Source organism: Humulus lupulus, chromosome 6 (assembly GCF_963169125.1).
Source record: "Humulus lupulus chromosome 6, drHumLupu1.1, whole genome shotgun sequence".
In the NCBI taxonomy this organism is placed as follows: domain Eukaryota; kingdom Viridiplantae; phylum Streptophyta; class Magnoliopsida; order Rosales; family Cannabaceae; genus Humulus; species Humulus lupulus.
In genome coordinates, this window is record NC_084798.1 from 216,272,738 (window position 1) to 216,287,631 (window position 14,894).

Here is a 14,894-nt window from a genome sequence, read left to right on the forward strand (position 1 = left end):
TGCATGCTCGATGGGGGGGTTCGATGCATGCTCGATGGGGGTTCGATAGGTTAAGCCGTTAAGGGTTCCAAGTTTAGGTTCGATGCTCGATGGGGGGGTTCGATGCATGCTCGATGGGGGTTCGATAAGTTAAGCCGTTAAGGGTTCCAAGTTTAGGTTCGATGCTCGATGGGGGATCGATGCATGCTCGATGGGTTGTGTATTTGTTGGGTTCGATTCATGCTCGATGGGGTTCGATGCATGCTCGATGGGTTTGGTATTTGTTGGGTTCGATGCTTGTCGATGTTGGTTCGATAGGGTAGGCCTTAGGGGTTCGATGGGGTAGGCCCATTATGGGTTCCGGGTTTAAAACTAAGAAATTAGATGCATGCTCGATGGGGGTTCGATGCATGCTCGATGGATTGGGTCTTATGTTGGGTTCGATGGTGGTTCGATGCATGCTCTAGGGGTTCGATAGGGGGTTCGATGGGTACTCGGGTTGGGGTTCGATGGGTGTTCGAGATGGGTTCGATGGTTGCATGTATGTTTATTTATGGATTTTTCATGCGACTTTGTTTAACTGTATTATTGTTATCTTTATTTTTTGCAGATGCCGAAGTATCTTTTACCCTTGACAGATCACTTTCCTGGACGAGTCACATATAGGGGCAATGGTTACTTTAAAACAATCAAGGACAAGTTTGAGGAGCTCGGGTTGGTAGAAAGGGTGAAGGAATCCCCATTCAAACAATTTTTCATGGCTGAGAAATTGGACTTCTCTGCATCAATTAATGTTGCGCAAGATCCAGTGCTTCAAAGAGGATGAGTTGCATTTACATTTGGGATCTAGACCCTGCAGATTTGGTAGAGGCGAGTTTGCTTTGGTTACGGGGTTGAACTTCAGTTCCGGGCCATCTGAGACTGATTTGAAGAAACACTTGACTAGTGACCGCTTAATCAAGGAGTACTTTAATGATGAAGAAACAGTGAAGTTAATGCATTTGGAGGCCGCTTTAAAAAATTGCACTGTAGTTGAAGATGCCTACAAGTTGGGCCTATGTTTCTTTGTTGAGGGGGTTTTACTTGCACGAGAGGGCAAGTTAAATGTCTGGATAGATTCGCTGAAGATGGTGGAGAACACTGAGTACTTCTTTACTTACCCATGGGGGAAGGTGTCTTTTAACAAGCTTATGGATTCATGTAAGAAAGACATGCATCATCAGAAAAGGAACTATGAGAAGAAAAAGGAAGTTAAGGGGAAACAGAAAGAAGCAAAATACAGTTTGTATGGTTATGTCCCTTCATTGCAGTATTGGGCATATGAAGCCATCCAGCAGTTTGCACGTGAGTATGGTATTAACCATGGAAACCAGTTTCCGAGGATGCTTAGTTGGTCGAGCAATAAGGAGCGTCCTATTTCGAAGGCCGACCTTGCACCGATGTTCAAGAAGACGAGTGTAAGTTCTGCTATATTATGTCAAAATAGAGTATTCTTTGGTGGTTTCAAACTGACTTAATGCTTTGTATTTGATGCAGTTGATTGTGTTGTCCATGTTGAAGCCCCGGTCTTCGGAGATAGATTATTATAGCGCTCTGACGGAGGGTGATGCTCCCTTGTATCCCGGGTTGGGCCAAGAAGAAGAGGTAGAAACTCCCACTGATTTTGAGAAGGTGGCGGAGATAGCTGCTGAGGTTGCGAAGGCAGCAAATATTTTTGTTGATGGCCCTGATGATGAGGATACCCCAGTCCCCATCGACCCCACACCCTCGGCCCCAACCCCATCGGTACACCCCAGTCCTGATCAACCTGATTTACGGGAGGTGTTGGAGAGATTGGAGCGAGTCGAGAGTCGTCAGGATACCATCCTAGAGAACCAGGCGGTCATCATGGATGCTGTCAATAAGATCTTGACATTAGTACAAGATCTTCCAAATGATTCTGATTCTGATTCCGACTCACTTGACCTCCCAGATGATTTTGTCTCACATGACATAGGCACTCCTCCCCCGATAGTACTCACAGCAAATCCTGAGACCCCAGGTGTTGCTATTATAGAACATGGGGATGTTGCTGGTGTAGAGTTTCAATTGGCCAAGAGGAAAAGACGCAAACCTAAGAAATTTGAAGACTACACCGACCCAACCAGAAAGAAAGCTCGTTTGGATGCGATTGATGACGTGCCATTAGTCCTCGACCCTCTAAAGAAGCCACTTGCTACACAGTACAGAACGGTCGGCAAGTGGTTGCTTGGAGATATTCCGAACAAGACGAAGAGGGATGTCCAATCTGGTGTGTATGGTCCGAGTTGGTTTCTGACGATGAAGACACCACAGTTTTGGATCGATGATGGGGTAAGTAATTTTATTAAATTTATTAATATTTGTTATCTAGTATAAGCAGTGGGTTCAATAGGGGTTTCGATAGGCTGATTAATTACTTTCCAATCATTTTTGCAGCATATTGATGCGGCCATGCATATGCTACGTAGGCGTCGACAGTTCTATCCCGGGGCGTATCGGCAAGATGGTGTTGTGATGAATATTATGTTCTGACAAGTGGTACCGGCCCGTTATGATGCATATCAGAATGCCAAGGAAGCGGATAAGAAAAGGTTTTTGTGGGATTCAGATGTGATATCAATGATTACGGGAATTGACAATCAATTTCTGGCATCGTGGAAGGGAGTAGACACTGTATATTGGTGCCAGAACTACCTTCAAGCGCATTGGTTTGCAGTTGAAGCCTCCATTTCTACTTGGACTCTGAATGTTTATGATTCGGACGTGACAGTGATAAGTGATAAACAACTGCAATCTTTTATGAAGTCATGGTCTACTTTGTTCCCATCGTTGTTATTGCAGTCACAACTTTTCAAGGACGACCCTCGGTTGACGATTCCACCTGGAGCTAAAAGATGCAAAGAGTTCAATGTGCACCGCATGCCAGTTGATTCAGTACCCCAAACCAAAGTCAGGTAAACAAAAGTCTACTTTTTATTCAAGTTTTTTAAATTAAATTCCATGTTGATTTTGTTACTAATGCAATTTATGTTTTGGTTACAGTGGAGATTGTGGTGTGTACGCCATCAAGCACATCGAACACTTATTGGGTAGGCTACCACTTGACACGATTTGCGATGACAACATGGAGTTGTTCAGAAACAAATGGACAGTTGACTTATGGTATCAGAATGTTAGACATTGAACATTCTCATGTTATATTTATTTGCTTAAAATGTAGATTTTTAAGAAATTTTTTTGAGTCGAGTATCTTTTTATTAACGACAATTAACAACAAAAATTCATTAACGACAATAAAAAAAGAAAACGAAAAGTAACCTTCAACTTCAAGTTTAAATAAAATACAACAAAAAATAAACTCAAAGCCGAGCTTTGCATGAGGATTTGTTGTGGCCACGACCACCACATCTACTACACTTACGCATTGTAACTGGTTTTTCCCCGCCAGATGGCCAACGATTTGTCCTTGGTCTTCCTAGCTTTGGTTTTTTTGGGCGACCAACTTGTTGTTTCTCTATGGGTACACCAACTACCATATTCTTAATGTCATCTGGAAGTATCCAGTCATCCTCGTTCCCAGTTGGGTAAATGGTTTCTTTGTACGAATTCCTCCATGACTCAATGGTGTAAAACGGTGAACACAAAGAGTAAAGGTTCACTCCACGCTCTATAGCTGCTGCAGCTGCATGGGGACAAGGTGTGCCTATGAGCTGGAATACCCCACATGAGCATGATTTCGTCATCAAATTCACCTCAGCATCGCTGTCTGCACCAGTTACATGAAACTCGAATTGACCAAGGGCATAGACATTCATGAACCTTCCTTTGTCAGCATTGTTCGATACATCTGCCTCCATCAGGGTGGATAATTTGGTGGTAGTCTTCTCTGTCACACTACGTCGTTCAGAAAACCAAGACTGTAGTGTGAACCGAATGAATTCTAAAAAAATTGTAACTGGAAAGGTTCTTGCATCCTTGGTCTTGTTGTTGAAGCTTTCAGCGTTGTTGCTAGTCATTATATTGTATCGTTTTCCAGGAAAGAAAGGACGAGACCACTTATCGAAACCAATTCCCTCCAAATAGGCAGCTATATAGGAGGATCCATTCGCTTAATATTTTCATAATGCTTTAGAAATTCCGTCTTCTTCCATGCATAGGCTGCTGCCCACATCTCACTGTGACAGTGATCAGTCTTGAACTTGGCTTTCACATTCATACTGATGTGATGGTAGCATGCGCCGTGGTAGGCATCAGGAAAGACAACCTCTAGAGCATGAATAATACTCGCATGCCTATCTGACACGAAAGCCAAGTCATCAACGTCCCCAATTAATGGCTTCCTTCAACTTCGTCATGAAATATTTCCACGAGTTGTGGTTCTCACTATCCACCAACCCGAAGGCAATTGGATATAAATGACTATTCGCATCCAAAGCAACGACACATAGCATGTGGCCACCGTACTTATTCTTCAAGAACGTGCCATCCACACATATCACAGGACGACAAAATCTGAATCCTCTCCTACAAACTCCAATGGCAAAGAAGCAATATAGGAAACGACCATCTTCAGTGACAAAATCAGTAATTGTACCTGGATTCTTTTGCTGCAACATGTGCAAGTAGGATGGCAACTTGCAATACGAATCCTCATATGTCCCCCTAACATACGTAAGTGCCTTCTCTCTACATCTCCATGCCTTTTCATAACTCATATCAATACCAAAATTTTTCTTCATATCCTCCTTTATGTTGTTTGCCATGTAACTGGTCCCATCAACTGCGTATTTGTTCTTTATGAGGTGTCCAACGACCCACGGTGCAGCTTGACGATGACCTTTTTGTCGCACTTCTAGTGAGCATGTGTGTACGCTCTTGTATACCGTGATCTCAAACATGGGGGACATTGGTTGTTTTTTCCCTCTCAATCTCCAACAACAGTCAGGATCTTTGCATGTGATATACCACACGTCAGTACCAGACTTTTTCACCATATACTCAAAGTTATTCTTCATTGCAAATAGAGCAGCTTTGGTTTTTAAATCATTCTTGTCCTCAAAAGTCTTCCCAACATATATTTCTCCCATTAGTCCACCAGATGATGAGGAATGGGTTTTAGCAGATGCCTCAATATCTTCTTTTGTAAACATTAGGGCACTCCATCTGGTGTGATCTTCTCTTGATACAATTGTCTCCCTCCACCCAGTGTTATCTTCTGTCCTAGCAGGTTGATTACTGCTTCGAGTAGGTGCTCGGCGTCCTTGAGTTGGGAGAGGTGCCTGTGCAAGAGGCAGTCCTGACTCTTCTTCTACTTGTTGGGCTTGGGAAATGTTTAACTCCTCATTTGAAACATCTGCACTATAATACGAGTCATCCTCGGAACCATCATCATTATCTTCAAAGCAATTACCAACTGGATCATCATTCACATAGGGATCGTACTCATATGCCTCAAGCACACCTGTGGGACCTCCTTGTGGTATATCAAGCTGAATAGTAGCCATCAGATCAGTAACTGGAACAAAAGTGCCCACCTCTCTAAGATGCTTGTAACTGCTACCTGCAGGAGATGGATCGATACTAGTCGTGTCTTTTTTGTTCACACTAGGAGAAGAATCTGTTAGGAAAAATAATATTGCCTCAATGGAAAAGGTAAGATAATGTTACAACTCTATGCAAAATATTACAATGGACAAGATTGATTAAATAAAGTGTTACAACTCTATAACTGAAAATACAAATAAAACAAAGGAAATGAAGAAGATGATGATGAAGAAGAGAATAGTAAAGTACAACTCAAAACAAAAGTTACAAGTAAAATAAAGTGTTTGGACCAAATGAAGAGATTACAACTCTTAAACAAAATATACAAGTAAATAAAACAAGAGAATAAGAAGAAGAACAATGGAATAAAAGGAAGAACATAAACCACAAACAAACTCTCACTTACACAACCTAAGTGAAGAGGATTGGGGATCACCAACTTGAACAAGGTTTAAAACCTTTGTCCAAAAGCTTATTTCCCCCTAACTCAAGCACTAAGGGATCTCTCTCAGATTTTGGAAATGCTTTCTGGAATAATCAAGCCTCAAGGTGTTTCTAGCCAAGTGCTCTAGTGGATAGAAATGGTGTGTCTTACAAGTGAGCATTAGGCTCCTATTTATAGAGTTTAGAGACACCATTTGAATTTCAAATTCCACCAACCCCCATGGCTGTTACCAATGATTAATTGGGTGTTTTATGGAATTAAAATAGAGAATTGGGAGTTACTAAGCTGTTGGAATCGTTCAAAGTTGGATAAAAAACTGAAATTATAGAAGCTGTCAGGCATTAGGGCCGCGGCGCTAGTTCCAGGCGCCGCGGCCCTCAGTCAATTTCAGCAACACTTTTTTCAGTTTTTTTCAAAACGTTCCAATTTATTCCCACTTGATTTTGTAACTTCCATACACAATATGGGAGTTAAAATCACATCTCTATCAGCCATTTCTCATATGGCTTTAAGAAATTCATCTCAATATTGTGTAACAACAAATCTACACAATAATGGGTGATATTTAGGAGTTACAAATTTGTGATGAATTTGTAACACCAAATATGTTACATGTTTGGATATTTTACATATATCCAAATAATGTAACTCTCTACTATATGTTACAATATGTGACACTCTATGTCACATTTATTTAATCTAAAACATTATATTATAAAATAATATAATATTACATTATATTATAAAATAATATAACATTCCCCCACTAGATTAAATAGATAGTCATCTATTGTAACACTTATTTAATCAATCATTATATTTAAAAATATAATAGGATCTGATATGACATTCTTCTTAAGTGGAGTCACACATAAGACTACCCGTTCATTCAAGCTTATTCCTAAGAATACACGAACTTGACGATCATTCTTCAATTGAACCGGTGCAAATGGTTGCTCACCGCATACGTATGGCACCTCGAGTTTCAATTCATACACCTCTCTATCCACCTGAAATGTCTCGTGCAGTATGTCAAGTAGTTGCAAGTAAGTGACATCATTCTCTACTGGTATCACTTCACCTTCAGCATCCTTAAAATACCATTTCCTACCATGCATTTCCCAAACACCGTTGTAAGAAACAAATACGTAAACAGTAGAACCTGAAATAAAAAAACACAAACACAAATGGTATTTTAATGATGTTGAAAAACATGACCATCGAGCTTGCATCGAGTAGCTACCGAGTAACCATCGAGCACAACATGCAACGTAAAAAAATATGTGCAATCGAGCTTGCATCGAGCAGGCATCGAGCATCTATCGAGCATGCATGAAAAGTGAGAATGCACATTACCATCGAGTACCCATCGAGTACAATATGCAACGTAAAAAATGATGTGCCATCGAGCTTGCATCGAGCAGGCATCGAGCATTTATCGAGCATGCATGAAAAAGTGAGAATGCACATTACCATCGAGTACCCATCGAGTAGGTATCGAGTACCCATCGAGTACAATATGCAACGTAAAAAATGATGTGCCATCGAGCAGGCATCAAGCATCTATCGAGCATGCATGAAAAAGTGAGAATGAACATTACCATCGAGTACCCATCGAGTAGGTATCGAGTACCCATCGAGCAGAACATGCAACGCTAAAATTGGTGTGTCATCGAGCCTACATCGAGCATCTATCGAGCATGCATGAAAAAGTGAGAATGAACATTACCATCGAGTACCCATCGAGTAGGTATCGAGTACCCATCGAGCAGAACATGCAACGCTAAAATTGGTGTGTCATCGAGCCTACATCGAGCAGGCATCGAGCACCCATCGAGCACAACATTAACCCAGAAAATTCCCAGAAAACGCAGATCGACAAAAAACCAGAAAAAACCCAAAAAAATGTACAAATATTGCTCAGATCTATACGAAATGCTCAAAAAGTTTAAAGGAAACATCACTAATCCAAGTATTTAAGAAAAAATTGCTTACCCATTAAATTTTTCTCCAAGATTTCTCAACCCTTACTTTGGTCTACAAATGGCTTTCTTAGTGGCGGTCCCAAGCTCTACCATGGTGCTCTTAGTGGTGGTGTGAGGTGAGGTGAGGTGAGTGAGAGTGAGGAAGAAACAAGAAGAAGGAAGAGATGAGGAAGGAAGAGAGGGGGAGGGAAGAGATGAGATAGTTGTTTTTAGAGGTATTTTGGGTACTAGCAAAAAATTTGGCATTATTTTGTAATGTTAAAAATGCCTAGCATTATTTTGTATTACACCATGCTATTAAGCAAAAAAAGTCAAATTTCCCTTTCAAAATACGGGGTACCATATGAGCATTATTGAAAACAGAGAGTACCAGAACGAAACTTTGCAAAAACAAAGGGTACCAAATGATAAAATTCTCTTTAATTTATTAAACTTGATTGATCCTAATGCATCTTTGTTTCTTATTTTATCTTGGTATGTTTTAATACCATATAGAGAGAAGGGACAGAGTTGATGAAGTTTGCTATGTCTGCAATAGCTCTTGATTTGTTTAGACTAACGTGTGAACCTCATCTTATTCTCTTGTTCAAAAAATCTTGTTTCCCTATGCCGATGTAGTCATCGAAGAGGAAATTGAAGGATGTTTTATTTTCTTTTTCAAATATATAATTGTAGTTTACATGTCATGCCTAATATTGGAGCTTTCATATCTATCCATTTTTTAGTAAAATTATGAAGCATATATTTGAAGCATATTTCACTTATGATGTCATATATTTTAAAATTAGGACTTTACTGTAATTATAATGAGGCGGTTGGTTATTGAATTGTGGTTGGTTACTATGATGAGGAGGTTTAATTTGATGTCTTTGTTGTGGTGGTACATGATTCACCAATGACCCTTTGTTTGCAAAAAATGCATTCAACAACGGAAACTTTTGTATGTGTTTTATTCTCATGGTGAATAAAAGATCTAAGAGGAACTGCCAAAATAAAACAGTTGGGTTCCGAGAGGTCTTGTAGAGTCCAAGAACTTTACTTAGCTAGTTAGATAGTAGTATTATAGTAATTATAGTATTATCTTTATGACTGTGGATTTTTGGTTCAGACCGGGAATTATTTGGACACTCATAGTAGTACTTATAGATTTTCTAAGTTTAACCTATAGTTTAAGAATATTGATGTTAACCTAAGGTTTGATTAATATGACTGATATTAAGGATAATATTTATTATACTATAAGGTTTAGATAAGAACCAATAGGATTTTAAGCACATGTTATGTATGGGTGATTAAGGATTAAGTATTTTGAGGATTAAATTTAATAAGGGGTAAAGTTTGAATGCTATAAGGTCAGTCAGCAGCTTTGAATACGTTGAGGGCTTAGTCAAGGCTGTTTACCCCATTCAAATTTAGCTAAAAATGTGTAATTTCGTGTTTAAATAATCAGCGTATGCCGATATATCGCAGCACGTAGATACGGAAAACACGAGACGATGCACGACAGCCTCGGGCATACTGGCCCAGGCGATATATCGCCTCCTTCAGTATATTTTGAAACATTTTGAAATCGTTTTCCATTCAGCCATTCAACCTCTTGATAAGTCCAGCATCTTTTTGAACGAGTCTTCTGCCTCTGCTGAACAACAATTCAAATTATTTTCACCTAAAAAGCTATTATTTTTATTCAAGTAAAATTAAGATCCTTTCATTCCTAAACTCTATAAATAGGACCTAGTACCCAGCCATTATTCATCTTTTGCTCTAAGTTCAGAGGCTGCAAGTGCTAAGTGAGTGTGAGAGTGTAAACACCTAGGTTGGGGAATCATAAGCTTAATCATCATAAGCTTATCAAACATTTTGGGAAGTAAGGTTTTATAGTATTTCGGTTTGAGGTGTAGATTGGTCTTACAAGTCTTCAAGGTAACCCAAAACTCTAGTTCATTTCTGTACTTGTTCTTTTAAGTTCTCATAGTCTTCTACTCAGCCTCTAACCTTAATCTTTATTTTGGTTAGGAAATCTAAGCTCTTGAGCAAAAAGGTTTTGGTAAGTATGTTTCTCAAAGGTTTAGTTTTTTCATTCCTTTCATTTCTCTTTTTCTTCTATAGACTCACCCTTTCATAATGGTTATTAGGAGTGTTCCAAAGTCCCAACGCTGTCCTCTTATCCCGGTAACTTTGGTAAGAAAAATAGGATAGAATCTATATGTTATATGCTTATGTTATCTTATGTTTTATGCTATGAAATATGTTATAAAATATGTTATGAAATACGTATGTTTGAAGGCTTGGGCATATGACCCATTTGACTAACAAGCCCCAAATAGATTATGGGCATATGACCTACTTAGCTAGTAGGACCCCACTAATCTAATGGGCATATGACTTGATTAGTCTATGGGACCCCAAGTAATAATGGCCATTATAGTATGTGTATGATATAAAAGTGTTATGTTATGTTTTTATGTTTCTTATGAAATTTATGTATATGAACTATGTGTTAGATTTTTCCTTGCTGGGCATTAGGCTCATTCCTTTTTGTTTATATGTGCAGGAAAATAGCTTTAGTGGCGGTAAGATTCATGGATGCTTGGGGAATGTGTATCGGTGGTGAATGGAGTCAAGGAGTCGAGAGTTCGATTTTCGAGGATGTAGTCTTGTTTTATGGTTTTACATGTATTTTTCGGCACTCGCTATGTAACTTCTTTTATTCTTAAATTATGTTTTGTTTTTAAGACAATGGCATCCCATATCCTACTTATTTTATGAAAGTAACTCTTATTTCTACAAGTTTCCAATAAAGTTATGGTATTTTCGCAAATGTAAGTTTTATTAAGGATTTGTATGTATAGTTTCGTTAATGGTCCAAAAGGCTAGAGCAGTGGGTCATTACAGGTCTGCCAACAACTTACTGACCACTGAATCAACTGTAAGATGTAGAATACGATGCAAAATAGATCCACTGAGTCTCTCAAAGTCATCATGAATTGCCATTAAAATGGAACAAATCGTTATTCCTCCCTACAATAAGGTGCAGAAACTCGTAGTTCTGGAGATTCAGTAAAAGCCAATTGATCCCAAAGATCTATCATGACTATATAAAACTCTTCAATACTCATATCTTTCTACTTAAGAGCTCTAATATTTGATTCCAATTGATATTGCTTTGCAAAGTTAGATTGTGTATACAATTTTGCAAGATGTTTTCAAACTTCCTTCGTTGTTTCATACTTGGCTAATTGGGTACCTATTGAGTGTACTATAGAGTTGTTTATCCAAGTGATAATTTTCGAATAATCCACTTCCCAATTTTCTAGCAAAGTTTCAAATCTACTTTATCATTTGTAGGTTTAATCACAGTCCCAGAGACATAACCCTACAACTTTTTTCTTCTCAATTTTTTTTTTTCTTCTCATAGTTCCAATACGAATAATTCTTCCACTCTAACCTCACACTAATGGATTATAGGGGATAGTCTTATTAGTTTAGATACATCATAAAAAGTTGTATATAAGTGAAAAGAAACCCCAAGATATATGTACTAAAGTATAACCGACACATTTTTCAAGAAAACCACTTATCTTACCCTTCTAAATATAAAGTTCTAATTTACCTTAAAAATGCCTCAAAATATGTCTTTCCGTTTTAAACTATTTGATGCAAAAAAAAAAAAATGTGTGAAAAAGAAATATAAATGATTAAGGTACATGATACAGACGGATTTTGTGTAAATAGTAAAGCAAAGTAAAATACATATAAAATGGCACTCTACTCAATAATTCTTGTTACAATGTTGACAGCTACAAAACGTCCCAGTGCTCTTAGAAACACCCTTCCAAGAGCTCTGCAACTTGAGAACTCATCTACACAAACTGGTCCTGCAAAACGACCTGAATTCGGAAGACACAGAAAATTTTGTTAGAAACAACCATCAGTTAGAAACAAACATCAGTTATTTATTGTTAGAAAGCCCAGGTGACTACATCGTCACATCGCTAAGGGTACAGAACCCACATCAATGACTCACTCATTAGTCACTCATTTGGTTTAAGCCAGTGACTCCATGGTCACTCATTTGGTTTACATTAGTGACTCCAGGGTCACTCATTTGCTAAGGGTGCGGAACCCACATTAATGACTTACACATGAGTCACTCATCTGTTTAGGGCTATAAGCTCTGGATGATTATCATAATCATCATCTGAAATTACATACATGTAGTAATGAGTTTTCTTGTTAAGCTTTAGCTCACGGGTGCTATGTGGTGCAGGTAAAGGGAAAGAAAAGCTCACCCAACCTTGAGTGGAGAGCTTAGGTGGCAATGTGTACATATGCGGTCGCTTGATCACCACGGCCAAGGAGTTTCTCAGAGAAACTAGGGGGTTAACCTTATTTTTGCCGCTTAGGTCGGCGGGTTGTAATTTTTACACTGTAATGACCATTTTGTATTGTAAATAACTTGTAAATACTTTTATGAGCCTATGTACAGTTTTATGTTTTAAATAAAATATATCACTTCCTTTTGATCAAGTTTTTCACCTTAGCGTGTTAATAACACCTAGATGCACGTTTATAACCAAATGACTCGATTAGCGAGTTAAGCATGGTTCAAAGCTCACAGTAACAGTCTCGGAGTAACCAAGGCGTCACAACAATAATCTCTAATGTATCAAATGAAGACAAAAAGTGCATATATATATATATATGTGGGTGCACTCTTAATGGTTACAACCCATAGATAGTTACTTTTATATTAATCATTGGATTAGATTAAGATCAATGGTCCATATTTATAATTGTTAATTAATATTTCTAAAAATAAATTTTGATTTTTTCAAATTTTTGGAAGATTTACCTGATGAAAAATGTGTATTTATTATGAAAATATAATATTGCAAACTTTTCATTTTTCAAATGCATGTCAATTTCTAAATATAGCTAGTGTCTCTCATTGGTTGGAAACAACATTAATTATGGCAAAAAAAACTAAATTCGAAATTAATGTAGAAAAAAAATATTTACTTGTTGTTGACTTATACCAAGTCACTATAGTGACATATCATTATAGTTGTTAGTACCCACCTATGGGTAGTAACCATTGAGAAGTATTCCATATATGAATGTATCGACTTGATTTCATACGCAATCAATAAGTACTTTTATATGTATCGGCAATTACAATAATATATATCAAATAGAGAAGAACAAAAATCGTCGATAACAAACAATAACAATAATTAAGGAAACGAAGTTAGAGATTAAATCGATTAATCAAAATAAATAAATAACATATCATCAATCTTGAAGCTTAAATGTCTGTCGTCAAACCAAATTAAAGATAATAGATTATCAAAACCCTAATTTTAGAAAAGCCTCAAATCTCTTTGAACAAAATCATACAATCTTCAATTAGTCTAGCAAACATAGCTTTAGTACCACTTGTTAGAATTTTTAATGCACTCAAATAATATGAACAAATAATAATTTCCAACACGTAATCCAGAATCATGTCACTATAAATGCATATATGAGAAATCTTAAATCATAATTTTATAGATCATTTGCTAAATTAAAGAAGAAGGTGAACACAATAGCGAAAGCACTAACCTGAAATCATTATTGGAGATGATATAGAGAGGGTTGTGATCTTCCAAGAAAACAATTTATCTTTGTCTATAGGAGTCGTTCTGTTTGTTGGGAACCACATTCATATATATTAATTGATAATAATATCAATTTTTAATATTTATAATTTGGTCTCTCATCAAATTATAAATATTTATTCCATTACATATTAATACCCATAATACTTATATCATAATTGGTCACTTTATTTTGTATCAAACTTTATAATAGTATCGTACATTAATACATTTGTGAAGAGAATTTTAATCCAACAATAATATATTTTAAAAGTACTCATAAAGAAATTAGCATCTTTATGGGGTTATCTTCATTATTTGTTCACTAAATAGTATTATATTGGTCCATATTAGTGTTATGGAATATGAAGTCATGTTACGTTAACAGATACTTTTGTTTTACTGGTAAGACTTTGACTCTATTTTCCATATTTTTTTAAGATTAGAAAATGTAACATGCATGTCTCAAAAGTCAAAAGTAGGTCCTTCTTGGAAAATTGTAGTCCTTAACATATGGACCAATTATATGTTAAATTATTCATATCTCTTCTATATAATAAATATGTAAATAACAGAAATTTTTTATTTTAAAAGTTTTTTATTTTTTTTAATATTAACTTTAACAGAATATTTTTATATTTAACAGAATATTCTTATATTTAACAGGAGTTTATAAACACTTAAATTTAAATAAAATAAAATAAATAGTTAAAAAAAGATATTTTTAAGATATTTTACAATGATAATTGTTTAAAAATAATAAATAATTAAACAAATTAAAATATTATATTTTTTTTTAGATATTTTACACTGATAATTATTTAAAAATAATAAAAATATACGTTTTATAACTTGAATAAAATTTAATTAAACTTAAACTCGCTTATTAAAATAATATCATATTAAACATATGATATAATCTACTGTCAATTAGCAACAAATTATTTTAAAAAAAAACTAGCAAGAAAATTAAATTTAAAATTCACATATAATATTTAATATTACATTAAATATAATCTTTTGTTGTCATTCTCAAATTCAAAAACTATAACAAACATAAACGTAAACAAAAATAAATAAATTATTTAATTAAAATAAGATATTTATTTGAAATTTATATGACATTAATATAAATTTAATAAAATGAATTATAAATTCTATAAATAAAACTAAATAAACGTACATATTGCACATTATTTGTATCTAATATATATATATATAATTGACGTGAAGTAATATTACGTCAAAATCAGGCAGTTAGAGATTCCTTTATTTAAA

The 14,894-nt window shown here is 36.1% G+C and overlaps 2 protein-coding genes across 2 annotated transcripts; both read left to right on the forward strand.

The window, feature by feature from the left end:
• Nucleotides 1-1,007: 1,007 nt before the first annotated feature.
• On the forward strand, nt 1,008-2,532 carry LOC133786046 (uncharacterized). The gene is made up of 3 exons (XM_062225261.1): nt 1,008-1,436; nt 1,516-1,749; nt 2,437-2,532. Exons 1-3 carry the CDS (start codon nt 1,107-1,109, stop codon nt 2,530-2,532), a joined length of 660 nt encoding a protein of 219 aa, XP_062081245.1. The 5' UTR covers nt 1,008-1,106.
• A 9-nt stretch (nt 2,533-2,541) lies between these two features.
• LOC133784496 (uncharacterized) lies at nt 2,542-3,261 on the forward strand. Its single transcript, XM_062223818.1, has 2 exons — nt 2,542-2,954; nt 3,043-3,261. Exons 1-2 carry the CDS (start codon nt 2,620-2,622, stop codon nt 3,182-3,184), a joined length of 477 nt encoding a protein of 158 aa, XP_062079802.1. The 5' UTR covers nt 2,542-2,619; the 3' UTR covers nt 3,185-3,261.
• The last annotated feature ends 11,633 nt before the right edge of the window (nt 3,262-14,894 follow it).

Coding starts and splice junctions, on each gene's coding strand:
- LOC133786046 (XM_062225261.1), top strand. CDS start 1,107: ATGGTGGAGAACACTGAGTACTTCTTTACTTACCCATGGGGGAAGGTG. Junction 1,437..1,515: donor CGATGTTCAAGAAGACGAGT/GTAAGTTCTGCT, acceptor TATTTGATGCAG/TTGATTGTGTTGTCCATGTT. Junction 1,750..2,436: donor CCATCGACCCCACACCCTCG/GCCCCAACCCCA, acceptor TCATTTTTGCAG/CATATTGATGCGGCCATGCA.
- LOC133784496 (XM_062223818.1), top strand. CDS start 2,620: ATGATTACGGGAATTGACAATCAATTTCTGGCATCGTGGAAGGGAGTA. Junction 2,955..3,042: donor GTACCCCAAACCAAAGTCAG/GTAAACAAAAGT, acceptor TTTTGGTTACAG/TGGAGATTGTGGTGTGTACG.